Source organism: Dromiciops gliroides, chromosome 6 (assembly GCF_019393635.1).
Source record: "Dromiciops gliroides isolate mDroGli1 chromosome 6, mDroGli1.pri, whole genome shotgun sequence".
Classification (NCBI taxonomy): Eukaryota; Metazoa; Chordata; class Mammalia; order Microbiotheria; family Microbiotheriidae; genus Dromiciops; species Dromiciops gliroides.
Window position 1 is genome coordinate 106,461,244 of NC_057866.1, and position 21,565 is coordinate 106,482,808.

General features: G+C 45.4%; 1 protein-coding gene across 1 annotated transcript in view; it reads right to left on the reverse strand.

Moving 5' to 3' along the window:
- Positions 1-21,565, reverse strand: part of OTOG (otogelin) — a 101,210-nt gene that overhangs the window by 19,626 nt on the left and 60,019 nt on the right. Inside the window, exons 33-41 of the mRNA XM_043972247.1 lie at positions 19,782-20,060; positions 16,144-16,261; positions 15,850-15,929; positions 13,299-15,247; positions 12,254-12,422; positions 11,310-11,455; positions 7,126-7,215; positions 3,975-4,158; positions 1,313-1,533 (exon numbers count right to left, since the gene is read on the reverse strand). Coding sequence (XP_043828182.1) covers positions 1,313-1,533; positions 3,975-4,158; positions 7,126-7,215; positions 11,310-11,455; positions 12,254-12,422; positions 13,299-15,247; positions 15,850-15,929; positions 16,144-16,261; positions 19,782-20,060 — 3,236 coding nt within the window. The remainder of the gene's footprint in view (positions 1-1,312; positions 1,534-3,974; positions 4,159-7,125; positions 7,216-11,309; positions 11,456-12,253; positions 12,423-13,298; positions 15,248-15,849; positions 15,930-16,143; positions 16,262-19,781; positions 20,061-21,565) is intronic.

A 21,565-nucleotide genomic window follows, 5' to 3' on the forward strand; every position in this document is an offset into this window, starting at 1 on the left:
CCCATTGCCCCGCAAAAAAAAAAAAAAGCACTTAGCACAGTGCCTGGCACATAGTAGGCACTATATAAATGCTTCTTCCCCTTTTCTTCCATCCCCCTTCCCCTCCTTCCTCCAAACACCTCAGCCAAACTATAACTGGCAAAATTCCCATACAGAGTATGCTGTCCCCAACTATAGTGTGGCATGGTCATGACCCTGGCAGAAGAACAGAATCCTAACTTTTCTCCTGCTCTCCAGTCTTGCACCTCCAAATGTCTCTTGCATATCTAAGACGGGATATCCCATAGACATCAGCACGTCCAAAACTCAACTTATCTTCCCCCTCTGCCCCCACCCCAAACTTGCCCTTCTTCCTTACTTCTCTTATTATCAATGGTATGACCATTTTCTTAGTCACCCAGGCTCGCAACCTGGTATCATGTTTAATTCCTCACTCAACCCTATATCCAATCTGTTGTCAAATCCCATCGATGCTACCTTTATGGCATCTCACCTCCGACACTGCCACCACCTTGGTACAGACTCTCGTCACTTTCTGCCTGGATTGCAATAACTTGCTAGTTGGCCTTCTTTCCCCAAATCTCTCCCTGCTCTAGTCCAACCTCCACTCAATTATCTAAGTGATCTTCCTAAATGGGAAGTCTGACCAGGCTCTCCCTCACAGTCCCCCTACCACCAAGTAACAAACTTCAGTAGCTCCCTGTTTCCTTTATGATCAAATATAAAATCCTCTATTTTCCTTTGACAGCCTTTCATAGCCTAGTCACTTCCTGCATTTCCAGCCATCTCTTATCTTACTTCCCTCCGCGTATTCTGTGATTAATAACCTCATTCTCTTTGATGTTTCTTCGACACAAGACTCCTATTTATTTAGAGAGTGAGAGGAGCATCATGGAGGGTAATTTGGACATTTCTCTACCACCACTACCCCCTACCTCTTTACCAGGATCATTCTCTATGGAACTTGACAGGGAACCAGGGAGACCATTATTAGTCTATCTTGCTCCTGCCCCAAACCCATCCTAATTCTGGAATCTGGCCTTGAAAGTCTATGCTCCCGATTTGGTTGGATTGCCAATCCTGCTCTGTCCTGTGGTATCTCCCAACGGGTACCCTATAGACTACCAAAAAGGGATCGGGGTGGGGGGAGGGGCATAATGGGACACAGGTCGCCTGGGCACAGGGGTTGGATTAAGGGAGCAAGGTTAAAACTCTCTTAGACCCACTAATCATCTCCTGTCCCATCCCATTCTTGTGGGTCCTTCCCTTCTGACCCTCCCATTGCTAGCTTCCCAGGTAGGAAGAAGCATACAAAAGGATGGCAGCTACTAAAGGTGCGGTTGGAGACCATGCGGATACAAGGTGAGCAGTCTGCGGTGGCACAGCTGTCCTCCCGGTAGCGGAACTGGCCCACTGATGTCAAGGTGCTAGGCAGCTGCCAGCTGTCCAGAAAGGGGGTGGGGTCTTCAGTCTCCTCCACCACAGTGCCATCAGGCAGGGTGAGGTCATTGGCCACGTTGCCATCACAGACACCTACAGGCAGAATGGAATGATGTGACAACTACTACTTGGAGAGCCTGTATCAGCCAAGGTACAGGTGTTGAGCATCACAGCAGAGAATATGGGTGTCCCAACTCTAAAGTCCAATATCCTGAGCCAGCCCCTGTTCCAATCCCTAGACTCTGGTTTTCCATGACCATTGGCCTCAGGCCTAATGCACTCTGGTCACTTCTGGAAAGACCAACCTCAGACACCTCAAGTGCTAACTCTGAGGCTGGCTAAAACACAGGCCTCTCTGGCTAGGCTGGTCTCCACACTCATGGCCCCTGGAGCCTCAGGGGCCCACATTCCAAAGTCTAGGGTGAGAGAAAAGGGCATTTCTGCTGGAGGTGAGACTGTCCCACTGACAAGCCAGACAAGGTCCACTAACAGACCTACTGACTCAACTCCAACTGTGGTTAAAGAGGTTTCCACATCTTAGAAAGGATTGAAGAAGATGGCTTTTATATTCTGTCATATATACTCATTTCTAAACTTTCTTGAGAGTAGCCCCACTTCTTGGAGTACCCTGTTTCTGATGAAAGGGATTGGCAGTGATTGTGTTTAACTTTTTGTGATTAAAAGAAGAAGAAACAAAAGAAGCACCTATTCACTGGGAAATGATTGAACAAATTGGTAAGTGAGTACAACAGCATTTTAAAGCTGCGTGAAAAACAAGGCATAGAAGAGATTCAGAGAAAAGTAGGAAGACTTGTACCAATTGATATAAAACAAAGAGAACAGAACCAAAATAAATATATATATATAATATATACACACATACATACATATGTATAAGTATATAACTATAGCACATGTGTATATATGTAGTACATATTTATACATGTGTGTATATAGGTCATGTATATATACACATACTTTCTCTTTCCACACAAACACAGACATATACGGATGGTATATGTGTATGTATATGCATACATGCATGCATGCACATGTGCATGTATACATATATACAGGGTGGGCCAAAAGTCATGAAGGGGTCTGATTTTTAATAACTTTTTGAAATTTTTTTTCTTTATTTTCTGCCATTAACAAGATTTGGTTTTTCACATGTAATGTAAATTCATTTCCTATATGTATTGTATAGGATTTATCCATCCACCCATCCATTCATCCATCCATCCATCCTCCGAAATTGCCAAAAGCTTTGTTTGGTATTGTAAATTAAAAACAAAAAATAAAAGTTATTAAATATTCATGACTTTTGGTCCCCCACTGTATTAACATGGCTGAAAAGAATGTTAAAAGGCAGCTGAACTCTGATTAAAGGCAATGATCATTCTTATTTCCAGAAAATAAATAATGAAATATACCTTCCTCCTTTTGGGGGGACGGAGGGAGAGGGGTTTGCAGGTACCAAATGTTAAGTCATGTCACATCAAAAAGCATGTATTGGGGCAGCTAGGTGGTGCAGGGGATAAAGCTCTGGCCTTGGATTCAGGAGGACCTGAGTTCAAATCCAGACTCAGACACTTGACACTAGCTGTGAGACCCTGGGCAAGTCACTTAACCCTCATTGCTCTGCCAAAAAAAAAATAGCCTTAGCAAGAAAAAGCATGTATTAAGGGCCTTCTATGTGGTAGGCACCAGAATAAGTGTTGGAGATACAAAAAAAAGGCAAGGAAAGCCAGTTCCTTCTCCCCCCACCCCACCCAAGGAACTCAGTGTAATGGTAGAAACAATACACAAACATCTATGGGCAAACAAGATGGAGACAGGTTAAAATGAAGAGTCTCTGAAGGCAGGCACTAGCAACAAGGGGGATCAGAAAAGGCTTCTTGCAGATGGTGAGATTTTAGGTGTGACCTGAAGAGAGCCAGAGAAGCCAGATTTCAGGCACAGAGAAGGTTGAATACTTTGTCAGATGTGGTCACGGAGTTGGTTAATTTTGCTGCCGTGCTTTCTTCTGGAACAAGGATGGTGCTAGGAGAGTAGAGGGTATTAAGAAGTGCCTATGGTATTAAGAAATAGCAAGGATAAAGCTTTGAAATAAAACAGAGGCTATACTAAAGCAAAAGGAAAAGGGGAAGAAAACTTCTCAAATTAATAAGGTGCAAATTGGATTTGGGGCCTGTGTTGCCTTGGGTGCCTGATCTTGGACTTGCTTGGACTCCCTCACCTATAATGTGGAGTTCTGTTTCCTGCTGGTTATCTGACCTCTCTCTGCCTCTTGGTTTTGCCTTTCAGTCCCAGATGGTTTCTTTGACTCACTCTCCACCAGAGACCCTCCTGATGGGCTGCACTCTGGGGCTTTATCTCACACGGGCATGTCTGCCCTATAACAACCTAAGGATCAGAGAGAATGTACTGCCTTTCTCCTTTCATGAACCCCTCCTTGCACATCTCTTTCCCATCATCGATGGGTACCAGAGCAGCTGTGTTCCCATACCCTCTTGCAAAGGCCTGGAACTTACCACATAGACCCCCACCAACAGATTCATCAGTTTTTCTGGACTCCACAATCATCAGCCCTGAGCTGTGGAACCACTGGAGTTGGATTTGTGAAGGGGTCCGAATCACATACATGTTCCCTGTGTCCTCAATCTTAAAGCCGTGCAGACTCACTGGTGGCCAGATGGATCTCGAGTTGAGAGTTACCTAGAGGAGAATGAAGAAAGGCAACGAAACAGAAATTAATTCATCTCCAAAGATGGCTACACTTGAACTTTATAATGTTTGTGCTTAAAAAGGAAGCAGCAAAAATTAATTAATTAATTAATTTAAAAAAAAAAAAAAGGAAGCAGCTAGGGGCAGCTAGGTGGCGCAGTGGATAGAGCACCGGCCCTGGAGTCAGGAGTACCTGAGTTCAAATCCAGTCTCAGACACTTAACACTTACTAGCTGTGTGACCCTGGGCAAGTCACTTAACCCCAATTGCCTCACTAAAAATTAAAAATTAAAAAAAAAAAAAAAGAAGCAGCTAGGAGCACCTAGGTGGTGAAGTGGATAAAGCACTGGCCCTGGAGTCAGGAGGACCTGAGTTTAAATCCCGCCTCAGACACTTAACACTTACTAGCTGTGTGACCCTGGGCAAGTCACTTAACCCTCATTACCCTGCCACAAAAAAAAAAAGGAAGCAGCTAGGTGAAAACCCTTATAGATCTGAAAGAATAGGAGGGAGATAGATTCTGGGCTGTTGGAAGATAGGAGGATGGGCGAGATGATTCTAGTAGACTTATAGCCCTAAGGTCAACATGGGGATGGAGTTATTTTGTAATCAAATTCAGAATTATAGAGACATAATGGGAATACAACTTATCAGTATATAGGGTACCTCCATAGGACTAATCTACTAATTAAAAACTAGCAATCCACATCGATGGAGGGAATATCCACACTGAGAGCTCCCCATTGTGAGGAAATAACAGACATCTGGTACATTCATGTATATTTACACCAGTATGGCTCCCTCCTGGGAAAGTTTCCCAAGGATAGTGGGTAAGTTGGGACAGAGGGAAGGGGAGAAGGGTCTTCAGTAGCCACGTCACTCCTGGGACTACAGTACAGAGCATGCCGCTGGACTGAGTAACCTCTTAGGATTGAGTGACCATTTAGGTTTAGGTAATAGGAAGAACCCTCCCTGACTTGGGAGGCATCTTATGGAACAATCTATAGAGTCCTGGCTCTAGAGTCAGGAAGATCTGAGTTCAGAACCTGCCTCCAACACTCACTGCCTGTGTGACTGTGAACAAATCACTTAACCTCTCTCAGTCTCAGTTTCTTCGTCTGTAAAAGGACATAATAAAAGCACCTGCTTCACAGGGTTATTGTGAGGGTCAAATGAAATAACACGGAAAGTGATTTGCAAATCTTAAGACATCATATAAATGTTAGTTATCATTATTAGCTACCATTAAAACCAGAATCTCATCTAGAGAAATCCAGAGTGAAAACTGAGCCCCTGAACATCAGAGGTGTTTCTCTCATTCCCCATATACAAGGCGAAGTGAAGGCAAAAGACTAAATTTCAAAAGAAAAAAAATGATGAAAGGATAATCCTAATTGCTTTTTATAAGTAATTTTATTATTCACAATTGCAGCAGCATGTGCCGCAGATATTTGACTACATTAGCTTTCAAGTAATCAACATGAGCTTGTGTCCTCTGGATTTCTGGAAAACATTTGATAAAGTCTCTCATGGAAGGAGGGAAGGAAACAGGCATTTATTAAACCCCTACTGTGGACCAGGTACTGGGCTTTTGTGAATATTATCTTATTTGATCCTCATAACCACCCCAGGAGAAAGGTACTATTATGACCCCCATTTTACCATTGAGGAAACTGAGGCAGACAGAGGTGACATGACTTGCCCACGACCATACATCTAGGATGTGTCTGAGATCAGATTTGAACTTGAGTCTTCAGGACTCCAGGTCAAGCATTGTACGCCCTACTTGCCTCACTCTAACCGAATAACATAGGGATATGTGGACTTGGAAATAACTGAGCACCTAGATGCATAGAGTAGATGAACCTCAGCCTGGAAGGGTATTTCCAGTGGAGCATCACAAGACTCTGTCACAGAATCCAGGAGCTTGAACAACCCTCAGGTACAATCTGGTCCAACCTACACCTGAATGTCCTTTCCGACTATATCCCCAATAAGGGATCATCCATCCAACTTTTTCCTCTAGTGAAGGGGGCGGTATTCTTCATCTGGCAACAGCTCTCCTGGATAGTGAGGGCTGCTTTTCCTTAAACTGAATGTAAAACCATCTCTTTATTTTCCATGCAGCGCTCCCAACTCGACCCTCTGAGGCTGAACAGAGCAAGCTTCATCCCTCTCCCATACGACAGCCCTTCAAATACTTGAAAATGACTATCATGTTTTACACGAATTGTTCCTTCAACTGTCTCTCATAGAGCATGATCTCCAGTCACCCCTCCAACTCCCTGTGGGACACCCTTCAACTTGTCTGTGTTCTTCTTTCTTTCTTTTCTTTTTTTTTAGTGAGGCAATTAGACTTGCTCAAGGTCACACAGCTAGTAAGTGTTAAGTGTCTGAGGCTGGATTTGAACTCAGGTACTCCTGACTCCAAGGCCAGTGCTCTATCCACTGCGCCACCTAGCTGCCCCTGTGTTCTTCTTAAAATGTGGGGGCTAACCCTGATTGCAGTCCTCCAGCACGAGTCCTTCAATCGGTTACTTGAGTAAAGACATGGGTCGAATGTGTGGGTGACACGAACATAGAAATGGAGTTGCTTATGAAATGCCTCTGATCTAGTAGTCTGTTAATAGTCCTGTCACCAAAGGAAATAAGGCCAATCTGGTCTGAATTATCCTTGATGAGGCCATAGTGGCTCTCAGTGGTCATCACTGCCATTTCTAAATGTTTACAAACCATCTCTTTAATAGCACATTCTATAATCGTGCCACATGACCAATATGAAATTTATAAATGATCCATCTACATTTTACCCTCATTAAAGCAAGGGGCGAAATGCTAGTAATGAGGATGATCTGGGCCAGGGATGGTCCTGACATTGGACCTGCTACCCTCTGAGCCGGTCACAGTAATTCTAGGATGGGGCTGCCCTCAGAACAGAAATATTCTGAAAGTTCATACCGTCCTGTTGAGCCGATCAATGGTCATTTGGTGGTTTAGGTTGGTCACATTCAACATCACTGGGCAGAAAGGAGGCCAGTTCAAGTGACCCTACAGAAAAAACAACATTGTTAATAACTCTCTCTCTCACACACACACACACACACACACACACACACACACACACACACACACAAAGTCATATGGTAAATCAAAAGTGCATTTGACTTGGAGATGTCTTGGAGCGTAGCATAAGTCACTTAACCTCAATTTCCTCATATTTAAAATAAGTATATTATATGCTTACCAAGTTGTTGCAAGAAAAAAGCACTTTGCAAACTAGCAACTGTGACATAAATAAGCCCTCATTATGATGTGTTATACGACACTTTGTAAACATTCATTGATTTGATCCTCACAATAACCCTATGAAGTAGGTCAGAGCCAGTCAATAAACACTGATTAAGCACTTATGATATGCCAGGCAGTGTATGTTATCCCTCTTTTACAAATCAAGAAATTGAGGCTTAAAAAGAAGTCAAGTAACCTGACCATGGAACCATAGATTATAATTGATTTGAACCAAAGTCTCACTCCCAGTCCTTGCCATCCATAAGGCCCTTCCTTCCTACATGGACTCAAGCAATTCTTCCTGGCCCCAGTCCTCCCTCAGAAAACTCTCCCAAATCATTTGGTGGCAGAGTGGTTTGGATGAATCTAGAAGGGGATAAAAAGAACTCACCCAGCCACTCCTTAGTTACTAACAAAGGTGAGGTGAAGATAGAAACAACAATAATAGCTAACAACCATATGATGCTTCAAGTTTTACAAAGCACCAATAATCTACAATACAGTCAAGCCCCCAGGATGTTTCTATTGTCCACAGAATCATTTGTGCTGTTTTTTCTTTTTTCCCCCCCGAGGGGTAATGAGGGTTAAGTGACTTGCCCAGGGTCACACAGCTAGTAAGTGTCAAGTGTCTGAGGTCGGATTTGAACTCAGGTCTTCCTGAATCCCGGGCCAGTGCTTTATCCACTGCACCACCTAGCTGCCCCTAAAATTCTAAATTCTCTCTCTCTCTTCTTTCTATACCAGATTTCTCTCCCAAGTTCCATCCACTCTCTCCTGGACAGTAGAGAAAAGGTTTATCATCCCATGAATACCCCAGACATGAGGCCCAATATAATTACAGGGCAGCCACATTAAGGTTAAAAGTAGCCACAGACAATCCAAAATATGCATCATCTCCATGCAGAGACTAGAGAGCTGTCTCCACAACATTTCTGTGGAGATTGGTGTGTCATAATGCAAAGAGGCATAAAGGAAAATGCCTTGGGCTAGAATCCTGTGACCCGAGTTTCTGTCCTGGTATTGCCAATAACTAACTGTGGTCTTGGACAGGTTTTTTTCCTAGTCCCCAGGGTCCTCCTCTATGTAGTAAGACAGTTTGATTAAAGAATCTTTAAGGAATCTTCTGACTCTGATGCTCTGTGATTCAGTTTCTTCCACTTTCGATTCAATCTCCACACTGTTGCTAAAATAATCTCCTTATGTCAGAAGCCTGACCATGGCACTCTTACTTAAAAACCTTCAGAGGTTCCCAATTGCCTTTAGAATAAAACATATTCCTTACTCTGATATTCAAGGTCCTCCATAATCAGTGCCCCACCTACCTGGTCCAGCCTGATTGTGCCTTCCTCCCTTACATACACTCTGTTTCAGCCAAAATGGGCTAAATTCTGAGAATCTGACATGCCATTTTCCACCTCCATGAATGTCCCGAAGCTGTCTTCTGAGCCTGGAATGCACTATGTCTTCATTACTACCTTTTAGAATCATCCTCTTGCTTCAAAGCTCAGCTCCACTCCTCTACAAAGCCTTCCCTCATACTCCCAGAAAAATAAAGTGTCCTCTGGGTTCTCAAAATTTCCTAAAATACCCTGTTGGGATTTTCCCTATCCTTTCTTCAACACAATGCATTATATTTACCCATATATATGTTACATATTTCTCTCCACCACCAAGAGAAGTCAAGCTCCCTGAAGGTAGGCACTGTTTTCAATTTGCATATTCTCAGTACCTTGTTCAGAATAATGGGGAAGTCAAATTTGAATATCCATTGATTTTTCTAACAGATTTCTCACAGAATGAAGGTCTGTCAGAGCTGCAAGCTGTCAAATTCCCTCATTTCACACTTGAGGAAACTGTGACCCCAAAAGGAGAAATGACTGTCCCAAGATCACACATTTAATGAAAAGGCTGAGCCCAGAACCTACATCTCCTGGATCCCAGGATAACATTTTCCCACCATGCTCTGCTGCCTTCCTACTCAGAGTCTACCTACCTCTGGTCAACCCACAGCACAAACTTCTACCCCCAGAGTTGTTCAGTGTCAGTCCCCCTGCCTCCCAAGCCTAGTCCTTCAGCCCAATGTGCTTCTAGAATTTTTTTGGGAGGGGGTCTAGACATGCAATTATCTCACTGCGGGGATCTCCCAGTGAGGAAACTCCCTTCACTGATGCAAACCAGCAACTATTCAACCTGTATCATCTCAGAGAGTTGTCTGGAACACTGTGAGGGTAAGTGATCTGCCCAAGGTCACACAGACACTGCATGTCAGAAGTGAGACCTAAAATGAGGTTTTCCTGGCTCAGAATTCAGCTCTCCTTCTCCTCCATGACAATCACAGCAATAACAAAAACAACTCCCGCGTCCACAGCACTTTTAGTTTTACTAAACTCATAAGAGCCCTTTGAAAACAGGTGGTGCAACTGTTACTGAAATTCAATTCCACAAATTTATTTCTTTATTAAGGGACAGGCACCATTCAAAGTCCCAGAGATATAAAAACAAAAATGACACAGTCTAAGCCTTTAAGGCACTTGAATTCCACAGGGAGGGGTGGAAACAGCATGCACCCAGAGAAAGAAATGCAGAATAATTGGAGGCAGAGGAGAATCCTAACGATAGAGAGAACCAGGAGAAGAAGCCTTTGGGGAGTCAGTGACTCCTGAGCTAAGCCATAAAGCAATCTAGAGATTCTAGGCAACTGAGGTGAGGAAGAAGGGATAGTTTGTGGGGGCAGCTAGGTGGTACAGTAGATAAAGTACCAGCCCTGGATTCAGGAGGACCTGAGTTCAAATCTGGCCTCAGACACTTGTCACTTACTAGCTAGCTGTGTGACCCTGGCAAGTCATTTAACCTTCACTGCCCTGCCAAAAAAAAAAAAAAGAAAAAGAAAAGAAAAGGATAGTTTGTGCAAAGATGTCACAGAGGTGGTAAATAGAATGTCAAGTTCAAGGAAGAGCAAGTAGACAGATTGGGCTGGAACATAGCATGTGCGAAGGGAAGCAATGTGAAATAAGTCTGGAAAGGTAGATGGAGGTGGGTTTAACTAGCAGGTGCAGTTGTCTGGGGTTTTTTGGTTGGGTTGGTTCTGGTATGGGTTTTTTGTTTGGTTTGGTTTTTAATCTTAGAAACAATAGGATGGGGGCAGCCAGGTGGCACAGTGGATGAAGCACCAGCCCTAGATTCAGGAGGACCTGAGTTCAAATCCGGCCTCAGACACTTGACATTTACTAGCTGTGTGGCCCTGGGCAAGTCACTTAACCCTCATTTCCCCTCAAAAAAAAAAAGCAATAGGCAACTCCTAAAGTGTCTCGTGTATGCTAGTAGTGTGATCAGACATGCTTTAATTGGTAGCTATGTAGATTGAAGAGGGGAGAAGACAGAAACAACGAGACCCACTAGCAATGAGACCGAGGCAATGAGGGCCTGGATTGCAGGTGGTAGCTATGTGAGTATTCAGAAGTGGATGGATGGGCATGGGACATGTGATGGTAGAAATGACAAGACTTGGAAACTAATCGGATATGAATTAGGGAGGTAAGAAGGAAGAATGGAAGGCAGCTCTAATGTTTCAAGCCTGGGTGATTGGAAGGGTGATGCTGCTCCCAATAGAAATGGAGGAGTTTGGAAGAAAGGCAGATTTAGGGGAAAAGATGACGATCATTTTGTAAATAAAGCTTGGAGAATGAAATGATTGTCCAAGGGTCACAAGGAAGGTTAGAGAGCTAAGCTGAGAGCACATCACTTGGTTTACCATTTGGGCTTTTCCTACTCTCTCACTCTACTTCCTTTCTTCCTCCCAAATTCAGCCCAAGTTTCCTGGGCCCCCTAATGGTAAGGGGGCATGGAGTAATTACCAGGTTTGCACTTTTGCAGTCGAGGACGAGAACAGTGATCATTTCCTCTGGGCGTTGGCTGACAATGTAGGAGGCCTCTTTAAACAGGGCTACGTAGCTCCCATCAAAGGTCACCAAGCTCAAGTCAGGAAAAATAGAACATCTACCTACATGCAGACAGAAGAGAGATACTGTTCAAAGAAACAATACTGGCCTGCCCAGGGAGAGGAAATAAGTGTCCCCTTCTTAAAGAGGCCAGAAAAGGGCCGAATCATTTTACTGGAGATCCTCACGTAACCAAGGCTTGGCTTCTTTAAAGCCTGCAGCCACAGCTTTATTCAGAGAAAGGGTCAGCTGACTGCTGGGCAAGGGGATCTCCCTGGGTCCTAGCTTCTTCACATCTGTGTGATGTGTGATGGAACCAGCTCCCCACCCTCCAGGTCCCACACTGAAAACATTGATTGGTCTTTCCTCTCCTCTCCTTTTCTCTCCTTTCCTTCCCTTTCCCTTCTGTTACAACTGGAGCAAAATACCAATTGTTTTTTAAGGGAGATAGGGTAGAAAAATCATTGACTCTGGCTCAGAGAATGTAGGCTTAAATCTTGCCTCTGATGCTTACTGACTGTATGACCTTGGGGCTAGCCATTTAGCTTCCCTGGGCCTCGGTTTCCTCCTCTGTAAAATGAAGAGATTTTACTAGATGACCCCTGAAGTCCCTTCAGCTCTAATTCTATGATCTTGTGGTCCTAAAATAGAGAGGGCATGAGGGTCAGTTGAAGGGGCACAGGTTACTTCACTGTGTTCATACAGGTCAGGTTTGTCATACTCTGGACAGAGATCTCAATAGGCATGAGATCACACAAGATGAGGGAGTGTCTCTGCTACAAAAGTTCCCTTTCTCCCCTCACTCCCTACCCATAGTCAAGTGAGCATGACCTTAGCATTAGGCTACAGTGGCTACTTACAGGCGCATTCCCAGCGGGAGCAGCAGCGGTCTCCATTGGCACGCACAGCAAGGCCCAGAACCCCACAAGGAGGGGGTGAGGCACTGTATGGGCACTGCTGGGTCTGGTTAACTCGGATCAATTCTCCCTCTACACAGATATGTCTGACACACTCGCTTTCTATGATGGGCTAGGATAGATAGGAAGAGAGATAGGTGGTGTCACTCTCTTGCCAGAATAAAGAATCCCTACCAAGCTGTGTAGGGGCATGGGAAAATGAAAGGAGATTCAGCCTTCCAGCAGCTCCCACTTTACCCCAGCCCCATCTGCTTAAGGACTGCGGTGATAGGCGCAGGCACACGTAATTTATCACCAGGTGAATTGTGTTTCATTCACACTCTGTAAGAATCAAAAATGAAAGGATGGGTGAAAAAAGCATTTATTGTGTTTTTATATGCCAAACACTGTGTTTAAATGTTGAGTATATAAATGCAAAAGCAAAGAAAAAAGAGGGGGAGTTGGGTGCTGCACTAGGGTCAGATAGTATAAGGGAGATGTAGTGTGTGGGCATGTGCCAGGAGGAACAGGCTCTTGGGGGGTCATGGAGAAGATACACCCCAGTGGGCACACAGATGCACTCATGTGGTTTCACACAAAATACCCTGACCTAAGGAGCTCAGGACAGAATGGAACAAGGTTAAATGGGGCAAACTGTTTGTATGTCTGAGTGGCACTGTGCCCAGGAAAATGCCCTGCGTGCCAAACATGATGGTGAAAGCCCAGGCCACAGAGCCTGTGCAGAAATAAGGAGTGTCAGTTTTAACACAATCATGCCAGTCAGCCTGAAAGATTTGGGCAGTGACCCCAAAAGAAAGAAAGCCAATCAACCCAAGTTCTCCTCTGGCTAAGAACCAGTGTCTGGGGGGAGCTGGTCACCAGCTATCAGTATACCCTAAAGGTAGGGTCCAGTGATGAGGGGTGGGGGAGGGAGGCTTTGTAGATGTGGGAGGGATTAAAGGGATGGGTCACTATACAGGCAGCCAGAAAACGCTGATGAATTACTCACAACACATGTTGGAAATGTAGAAGACTCCCTCATTGACATCAAGACTGAGGTAGGTAACACGGAGACGTCCTCAACAGGGGCTGACCGCCCAGGCTGTCCTGTTGTGTCTTCATCAGCAGATTCTTCTGGAGGTCGGAGCCCTCGGGTCACCCCAGAGGCTCTAGTCTGGGCCACAGAAACTGGGAAGTATGAGGTCACAGTGGTTTGTGGCAATGAAGATGTTCCTGTCCCATTGGTAGCTATGGGGCCAAGGGGGAAGGATGTGGACAAACGCGGCATATATGTGGCACCTGCACCCTTGGCCTTAGTCCTTGGAGTCACTGGAGAGTGAGGTATAGCAGGCAGCTCTGTGCCACCCCGGGAGGATGTGCTATATGCTGTGGTAGGGAGGGGCACTTGCTTGGATAGGACAGCCCCCTTTTCAGTGGTGCTCTTGCCCGGTGCCCCTGACACCCTTTGCACAAACGTCTCACGGGTTGAGGCCAAGGGTGCAGCTTCTGATTGCAGGAGAGGGGTAGTCAGCCCTAGTAAAGATGGTGCTGTGACCATGGTAAGGGGTACATCTTGCCCAGTTGTGTGAACTTGAGTCAAGCCCACTGAGGTCGGGTGAAGAGTAGGGTGGAAGGTCACAGGGGACAGGGAGGTGGCTACAGACAACTGTGTGCCCTTCCCTGGGGACAAAGTAGAAACCCCGGATCCTTTGGGGCCAGGGCGACTGGAGACAAGGGTCCATGGAAGAGGGCGGGATGAAGTCGATAATAGGTGACTGATCTCCTGGGTGCCTGATGGCGTCCCTGCCTTGACCAGAGACTTGCTGGTAAGTGACAGCAGGGATGGCACAGTTGAATCAGACACCAGAGAGGGCACAGGTGCTGGTGTGTGTGTAACAGGTGACCTTGCTGCAGACAGAGCAGAGGTGACCAGAGTCACAGAGGTCAGGGTCATGGGACTAGTGGCTTCAGTCACTGAGAGAACTGCACCCAAAGGTGGATGGATGATGAGGGTGGTGGAAAACCGGCTCCTGACCGGGAAAGTTGAAAGGGTTGTAGCTGTGGTATGGCTTGCCTCAGCCTGCCCTGTGGCTCGTGCCACTTCTGTCCTTGTGCTCACAGAGGTTCTGACATGGATCTGCCCCACAGAGGTCTTGCCTCTAGAGGGAGGAGAGGTACCAGAAGTTGTCACACCCTCAGCCAAGGGGATTCTAGGGGGTTCTGTCCTATTCCCTTCCCCTGTCATCAAGGTCATCAACAATGGATCCTGGAGCCCTGCAGAGGGGGGAAGCCCCACCGGTGATATCTCAGTGGTTACAGTTGTGGAAGGGGGTCTCTCGGAGAGTGCCATACTTGGGGAGGGCCTCAGCCCTGCTTGCAGCAGCGTCGTCCTTACTGGCGAGGGGTGTGGCGTAGGAACCGTCACAGCTTTGGACATTAGATGGAAACTGGGTGCTGTGGGGGGCATCAGGAACATTGTAGTATTTGGGCTTCCTGTGAAGGTCACTTTTGCTTGAGCTGTTTTTATGGTGGCTGTGCCCACACTGGGTACTGGCATCCTGGGTGGGGAGGAGGAAGTGGCTACTGGAGCTGGGGGGGTGGCAGTAAAGCCAGGGGGCAGCTGCACATCAGCTGGGACCACTGTAGCTAGGTCTGCAATTGTGGGCCACCTTGAGGGAGGCTGGATGGTACCTCCCAATGTAGACCCAAGTCTTGGTTCTGCTCCTTCCTTTGTGGGTATCTGCAAGCTCGAGGTTGTACTGAGGGCAACTTCTAAGTCCCTGGGTGATGGGTGGGCCCGGGAGAAAGTAGCCATGGTGAGGGCTGGTGGGCTGGTATGTACTCTAGGCCCAGTCGTGGCTGGGAACATCCCAGGGGTTCGAGATTCCTCTGGGGAGATCAGATCTCGGTCAGGAGCCTGGGTCTTCACACTGGGAATAACGACTGCAGACTCAATGCCTAAAACACAAATGAGGGGAGAGGCTCAGGTGAGGACCCATGGGTCCATTATCTGGTCAGCACAACCTGGGGGCCATCATTCCCTCCAGAATTGATGTCTGGTTGGCTGTGTTTCTATGACTGGTCAATGAGGTCTTTCTTCCCTAGGACTGGAAGCTCTCACAAGACGTGGTCAATGTTGCCTCTTCAGACCAGCACTTTCCCAAGGGTAGGGGCAGTGCTATTCTTCCCTCTGTAGTCCTGGGGCATGGTCAGGCACAGGCTCAGGCTCCTGGTGACTGAGTGATGACCTCACCACCCCAGGAGTATCATCTTCTCCCCAGGTTGATTTTGATGCTTTCAACATGTTATTTGACCCTGGCTTCCTGCCCATGGGCCTGCCTGAGACAATGTGGCCCATTCTCCTGGCCTTTTTTACTTTTCCTGAGGACTTTTCATACCTTTCTGAGGAGGTAGGGGAAGATCCCAAATTCTCCAAGTCCACTCCTAGGGGATTAAGCTCAGGCCCTGTGAGATCCTAGGAACCCGTGCCCATCACTCATCAAACAGGGCACAGAGAAGTCTATAGCACACGTGAGAGTATAAAAAACCTGGCCACCTACAGTCTTCCAAGTAGACACATTTCTGGGTGACTTCATCCAGGACCATGGGGATGGGACAAACAGGGACACAGCCTTCAACCCTGCAGAAACAACGGAGACACTGCATTCTATGCAGGCTAATTCCCCAACTCAATTTTCTTCATAACCCAACCCCATATGCAGACTTTTATGTACAACACTCATCTCTAAATGGGCACACACGTGTGTACATTCAGACGCATGTGGGCACACAGAGATACCTATGCTCCCTTCCTCAACATGGCTCATTCCTGTGACCTGGTGGAAGATTCTCACCTGGGGACCTCCCAGCAGCTGGTTCCCTGAGGATCCCGGCAGGTTTGGAAGCAAGGGCTGGTACAGGCATCATAATGCCACTCACAGGCAGGGTAGGAAGTGCCTGGTGACCGGGTATCTGGGAAAACAAATCATGCTGGCAAAGAACTGGAAATCGAGGGAATGCCCATCAATTAGGGAATGGCTGAACAAGTTGTGGCATATGAATGTAATGGAATACTATTGCACTGTAAGAAATGATGTGCGGGCAGATTTCAGAAAAACCTGGGAAGACTTACATGAACTGATACTAAGTGAAGTGAGCAGAACCAAGACAACATTGTACACAGTAACAACAGCATTGTGTGATCAACTGTGATAGACTTAGCTCTTCTCAGCAACACAATGATCCAAGACAATGGCAAAAGACTCATGATAGAAAATGTTCTCTCCACATCCAGAAAAAGAACTATGGAATCTGAATGCAGATTGAAGCATGCTATGTTCGCTTTTGTTAAAGTTGGGGTTTTTTGTTTCTTCTTTCTTGTGTTCTTTTTTCCTTTTGTTCTGATTCTTCTCTCACAACATGACTAATGTGGAAATATGTTTAACATGATTGTAATGTATAACCTATATCAGATTGCTTGTTGGCTTTGGGAAGAGGAAGAGAAGGAAGGGAGGGAGAAAATTTTGGAACTCAAAATCTTACAAAAATGAATGTTAAAAACCATCTTTACATTTAATTGGAAAGAAATAAAATACAATAAAGAAAACAAACCATGCTCACAAACATATTACATGCCCATTACATACAAGGCAAGACACCACTGGGGAGACAGAGACTCAAATCCTGTCTTCTAGGGCCCAGGTTGACTAGGTAGCCCAGATCCAAATACACGAAAGATTCCAAAATCTAGAAGTAATATAGGCTCCTTGGGGGCTCTTTTTTGTATACTAAGGACATAGAACACTGCTAGAGCCTAATCACTACACATAGTAAATCAGACATGGCCAATCCTTAGGAAGATGAGCACTTCGATGGGACAAAACTTCAAATAAATTAAGACAGTTTCACACCTTCCACTAATTCTTCTCTTCTTCAGTCCAAACCCTTCTAGTGCCTTCAACTTACCAGTGCTTGACTCAGCTCCTGCAAGGGATTGGCCCCAAATCTTTAACTGACTTCATGCCATGACCTCATAGACTTCCTCCATCCTGGATGCCCTCCTTGGATGCTCTCATGAACCCAATGCTCCGGATCTGGACTGACCAAGACCTCATTAGTACTTTGTTTTGTAACTTCCTTAAGTGCTTATCAGGGAAGCTAATTGGAGCAGTGGATAGAACATAGGCCCTCAAGTCAGAAAGACCAGAGTGCCTCAGACACTTCCTGTGTGACCCTGGGCAAGTCACTTAACCCTCTTTGCCTCAGTTTCCTCATCTGCAAAATGAGCTGGAGAAGGAAATGGCAAACCACTTCAGAATCTCTGCCAAGACCCAAATGGGGTCATGGAGAATCGGACACAAATGAAACAACTCAACAACAACAAAAGCAAAGCACTTACCTTGTAAGGTCATATATTAGTTAACATGTGAATATTGGCAGACTGTAAACTCCCTAAGGGTAGAGACTTATCTAACCTTTTTATTTCCATCAGTGCCTTGCATAGTACTTTGTTCATGATAAATAATGAATGGCTAATGAATGCAACTACGTTTCTTTTGGTTTTTTGTTTTGTTTTGTTTGATGAGACAATTGGGGTTAAGTGACTTGCCCAGGGTCACACAGCTAGTAAGTGTTAAGTGTCTGGAGCTGGATTTGAACTCAGATCAGGTCCTCCCGAATCCAGGACCGGTGCTTTATCCACTGCACCACCTAGCTGCCCCAGCTACATTTCTTTTGCTAAAGGTCTTTAAGCAGATGAGAGCACGTCAGGCAGCAGTAAGTAGGGGTATGGACAAAAGGACTGATCAGTAAACCTTCCTTCTGGGTGGCAATGGTTGGGGAGCTAGGAGACCATGGGAAAGAGAGAAAGAAAGGGAACAGCTTAGAGATACCTCAAGAGTGGGGAGAGGCTGTGAGGCCCTATTATCCCAGTCCTTGTTTTGCCTTGGCTCCTCAGGGACATAGTTCCTAAGTGGAACCTTCTGAACTAATAGGTCTGGCATGTGCAACCGTCAGCAAGACATCCAACCTGGCATGTTCTCATGTCTCTTTTCCATCACCTCCCCCAGAGGCTGATGTTTTATTTTTAGATATTGTCATTGTATCCATAGGCCATGCCTTTCTGTGCAAAGGCACCCCCAAGATCAAGCCGAGCCCCTCTATCTCCTGCTTAATCAGGAATGAGATCCAACCCAGCAAACACTAAGGCCAATGATCACCTCACCTGCCCCAACTCACCCAGGTGAAGGGTTGGGAGGTTTCTGCTGACATAGACAGACTCTATCACACCTCAGGTTCTCTTCTCACTCCTTCTTGTCTGCACTACTGCAGTCCTAAGCATACTGCCTACCTCCAATCTCTTCCTTTCTCCAATCAGTCCTCCATATTCCTACCCAAGTGATCTTCTTAAAGCATAGTTATTATCAAGTCACTCCTAGCCTCCAAAGCCTTCAGTGGCCCCCTATTTCCCAAACAATAATCTCCAAACTCTGGCATTTAAGGCCAACCATTCTATGGTTACGACTTATTTCATAGAACCTCCCTTCACAGTCCTTCCCTTCAATCAAAACAGACTATTTTTCTTCATTCTTGTCCTGCCTTCTCCCACCTCCTTCCCTTTGCTTACACAGTCTTCCACACTTAAAAGACTTTCCTCACCTCCAGCTGCTAATATCTCTCTCCCTTTTTTAATAACCTAACCCAGATGCTAATTCCTCCTAAAATCTCCTATGACCCTTCCCTTCCTCTTGATGAAAGATGAACTTCTGCCTCATCTTTCTAGGGCCCATGCCACCAGCTCTTTCTTCATCTGCTCTCTTTCCCTTACCCTCATTCCTCCCATCAGAACCTGGAACTTTATCCCTGAGTCTCCCAGCCCTGATGGATGAGCTTTTCCCCTATCTTGCTGGTGTCCAAGCCTCCAGGCTATTTCCCCACTGTCTCTTCATCATGTACTGGGGGTCATCCCTACCCCCACTTTCCAGGACCCTTCTATGTGTTGTCTTCCCCTATGAGAATGTATGTTCTTTGAGCACAGCAACTATCTTGTTTGTCTGTATTTGTACCTCCAGCACTTGTCACAGTGCCTGACACATAGTGTGCATTTTATAATTACTCCATGCATCCAGCAATCCATTTATGTATCTATTTATGTGTCTCCATTTGTCTGTATATATCTCTGTATCTCTGTCTTTCTGTTTCTGTGTCTCTGTGTGTGTCTCTCTGTCTCTGTCTCTGTTTCTCTGTCTGTCTCTGTCTGTTTCCCTGTCTCTCTCAATATCTTAGAGCCTTTTCTCTAAATATCTCCTTCACACTTATCACACTTCTCCTCATATCATAATTATTTTGTATACTTGCCTTTTCCCTCATTGGACTGTAAACTACTCAAGATCCAGGGCCATGTTCCATCTCCCTGCATATCCCCAACACTAAGAACAGGCCCTTACCAAGAGGCTTCATTGATATCTGCTGGATTCAGTGGAATGACTCTTACCTATGAGCTTCAGCAGAGTGGCAAGCCGGAACTCCTCTCTGTGCTGGTACCTCTGCAGGATGGGCACTGGACCTGAGAGGCTGATGAAGGAGCCAGGCTCATTAAAGGACTCCAGAGCATCATATCCAGGGAGCCATGTGCTGCGGTGGATGATGAATGTGGCTCGGTTCTGGAACCCTTCACTCCGCTCCCACTTGGCCAGGGACAGAGACCCATTGGTGGTCACGTGAAGGAAGTAATTGGGTCTGTCGGCAGACTCGAAGGACACCAAGTCGGAGTCTACAAAGAACCGTACTCCTTAGGGCTTCAGAACAGGTAAGGAGGAGGGTACTGAAGCAGTTAGGCCCTGCCTAGGCAAGGGGTAATAGGAGCTTGACCACAATGCCAAGGAAAAGCCTTAGCCATGCAAGCATGGGCAACCAACTAACTCTATTACCTAAGAATCAATCACTTGACTTTTGCATTAATCAGTCTTCTGCTTCTTCTTGCCCCTAACCTTATGTTCACTTTCCATTTGCTCAGTGGCACCTCCATCCATCCAAGGGTAAGGAGAAAGGAAAAAGGAACATACAACAGATAGAACTATGGGGAGGACATAGAAATTAATGGATAAATCAAAGCTTGAGGATTCATTGGATTTCAGCTTCTCTGCTTTCTCTATCTTCCATGACTCCAGATGATCTACAATCCTACAATATTGAGATCATACAGTCTCAGAATGGGAAGAAAGTTCAGAAGACGGCTTGTCTAAGCCACACATCAACAGCAATCCCTGCCAAATTGTCATCTAGTCTTCACTCAAAAACTTCCAGTGGCAGAGAATTCGTTACCTCCCATTCCACTTTTGGGATAATGCTTATGATAAGAAAGCTTGTCCTTATGTTGAGCCAAAACCTGCCTTCCTGTGACTTCTAAATTCTAAAATTTCCCTTAGCATACTTCCTTCAAAATTATAGAATCTTAGGCTTGGAAGAGACCCTTAAAAGAACATTTAGTTCAACAATCTCACTTTACAGAGAAAACTAAGGCATGAAGATATTAAAATGATGGTGCCTTGGACCTGAAGTCATGAAGATCTGAATTCAAATCCAGCCATAGACACTTACTAGCTGTGTGATCTTAACCGCCGTCTGTCACAGCTTTTTCGTCTATAAAATGGGGGTATAATAGTATCTACTACTCAAGGTTGTTGGAAGATAGTGGAGGAGAGAAGAGCCTGGTGTGCTATGGTCCATGGAGTCACAAAGAGTCAGATACAACTGAATAAATGAATAACAAGAAGACACCAGGGTTGCTGTGAGGTTTTAATGAGATAATGTTTGTAAAGCACTTTGCAAATCTTAGAATTTATGCAATGTGAATGCTAGTAATCATCATTATTACCTAGATCACATGATACATTGGCACTAGGGCCAGGACTAGTCCAGAGCTCTCTTCATCATATCCAATATCTCTCAGAGAATTATTATGTGGATTTGGGATTATTTATTTGTTTGTTTGTTCATTTGTTTATTTGTTTATTTTTTGGTGGGGCAATGGGGTTTAAGTGACTTGCCCAGGGTCACACAGCTAGTAAGTGTCAAGTGTCTGAGGGCTGGATTTGAACTCAAGTCCTCCTGAATCCAGGGCTGGTGCTTTATACACTGTGCCACCTAGCTGTCTCATAGGGAGCATATACTTAGAGTTGGAAAAAACTTTAGGGTCAGCTAGACCAAACACACCATTTTACTGATGAGGAAACTGAGACCCAAGGAAGTTAAAGCAACTTTTCCAAGAATTGAGGT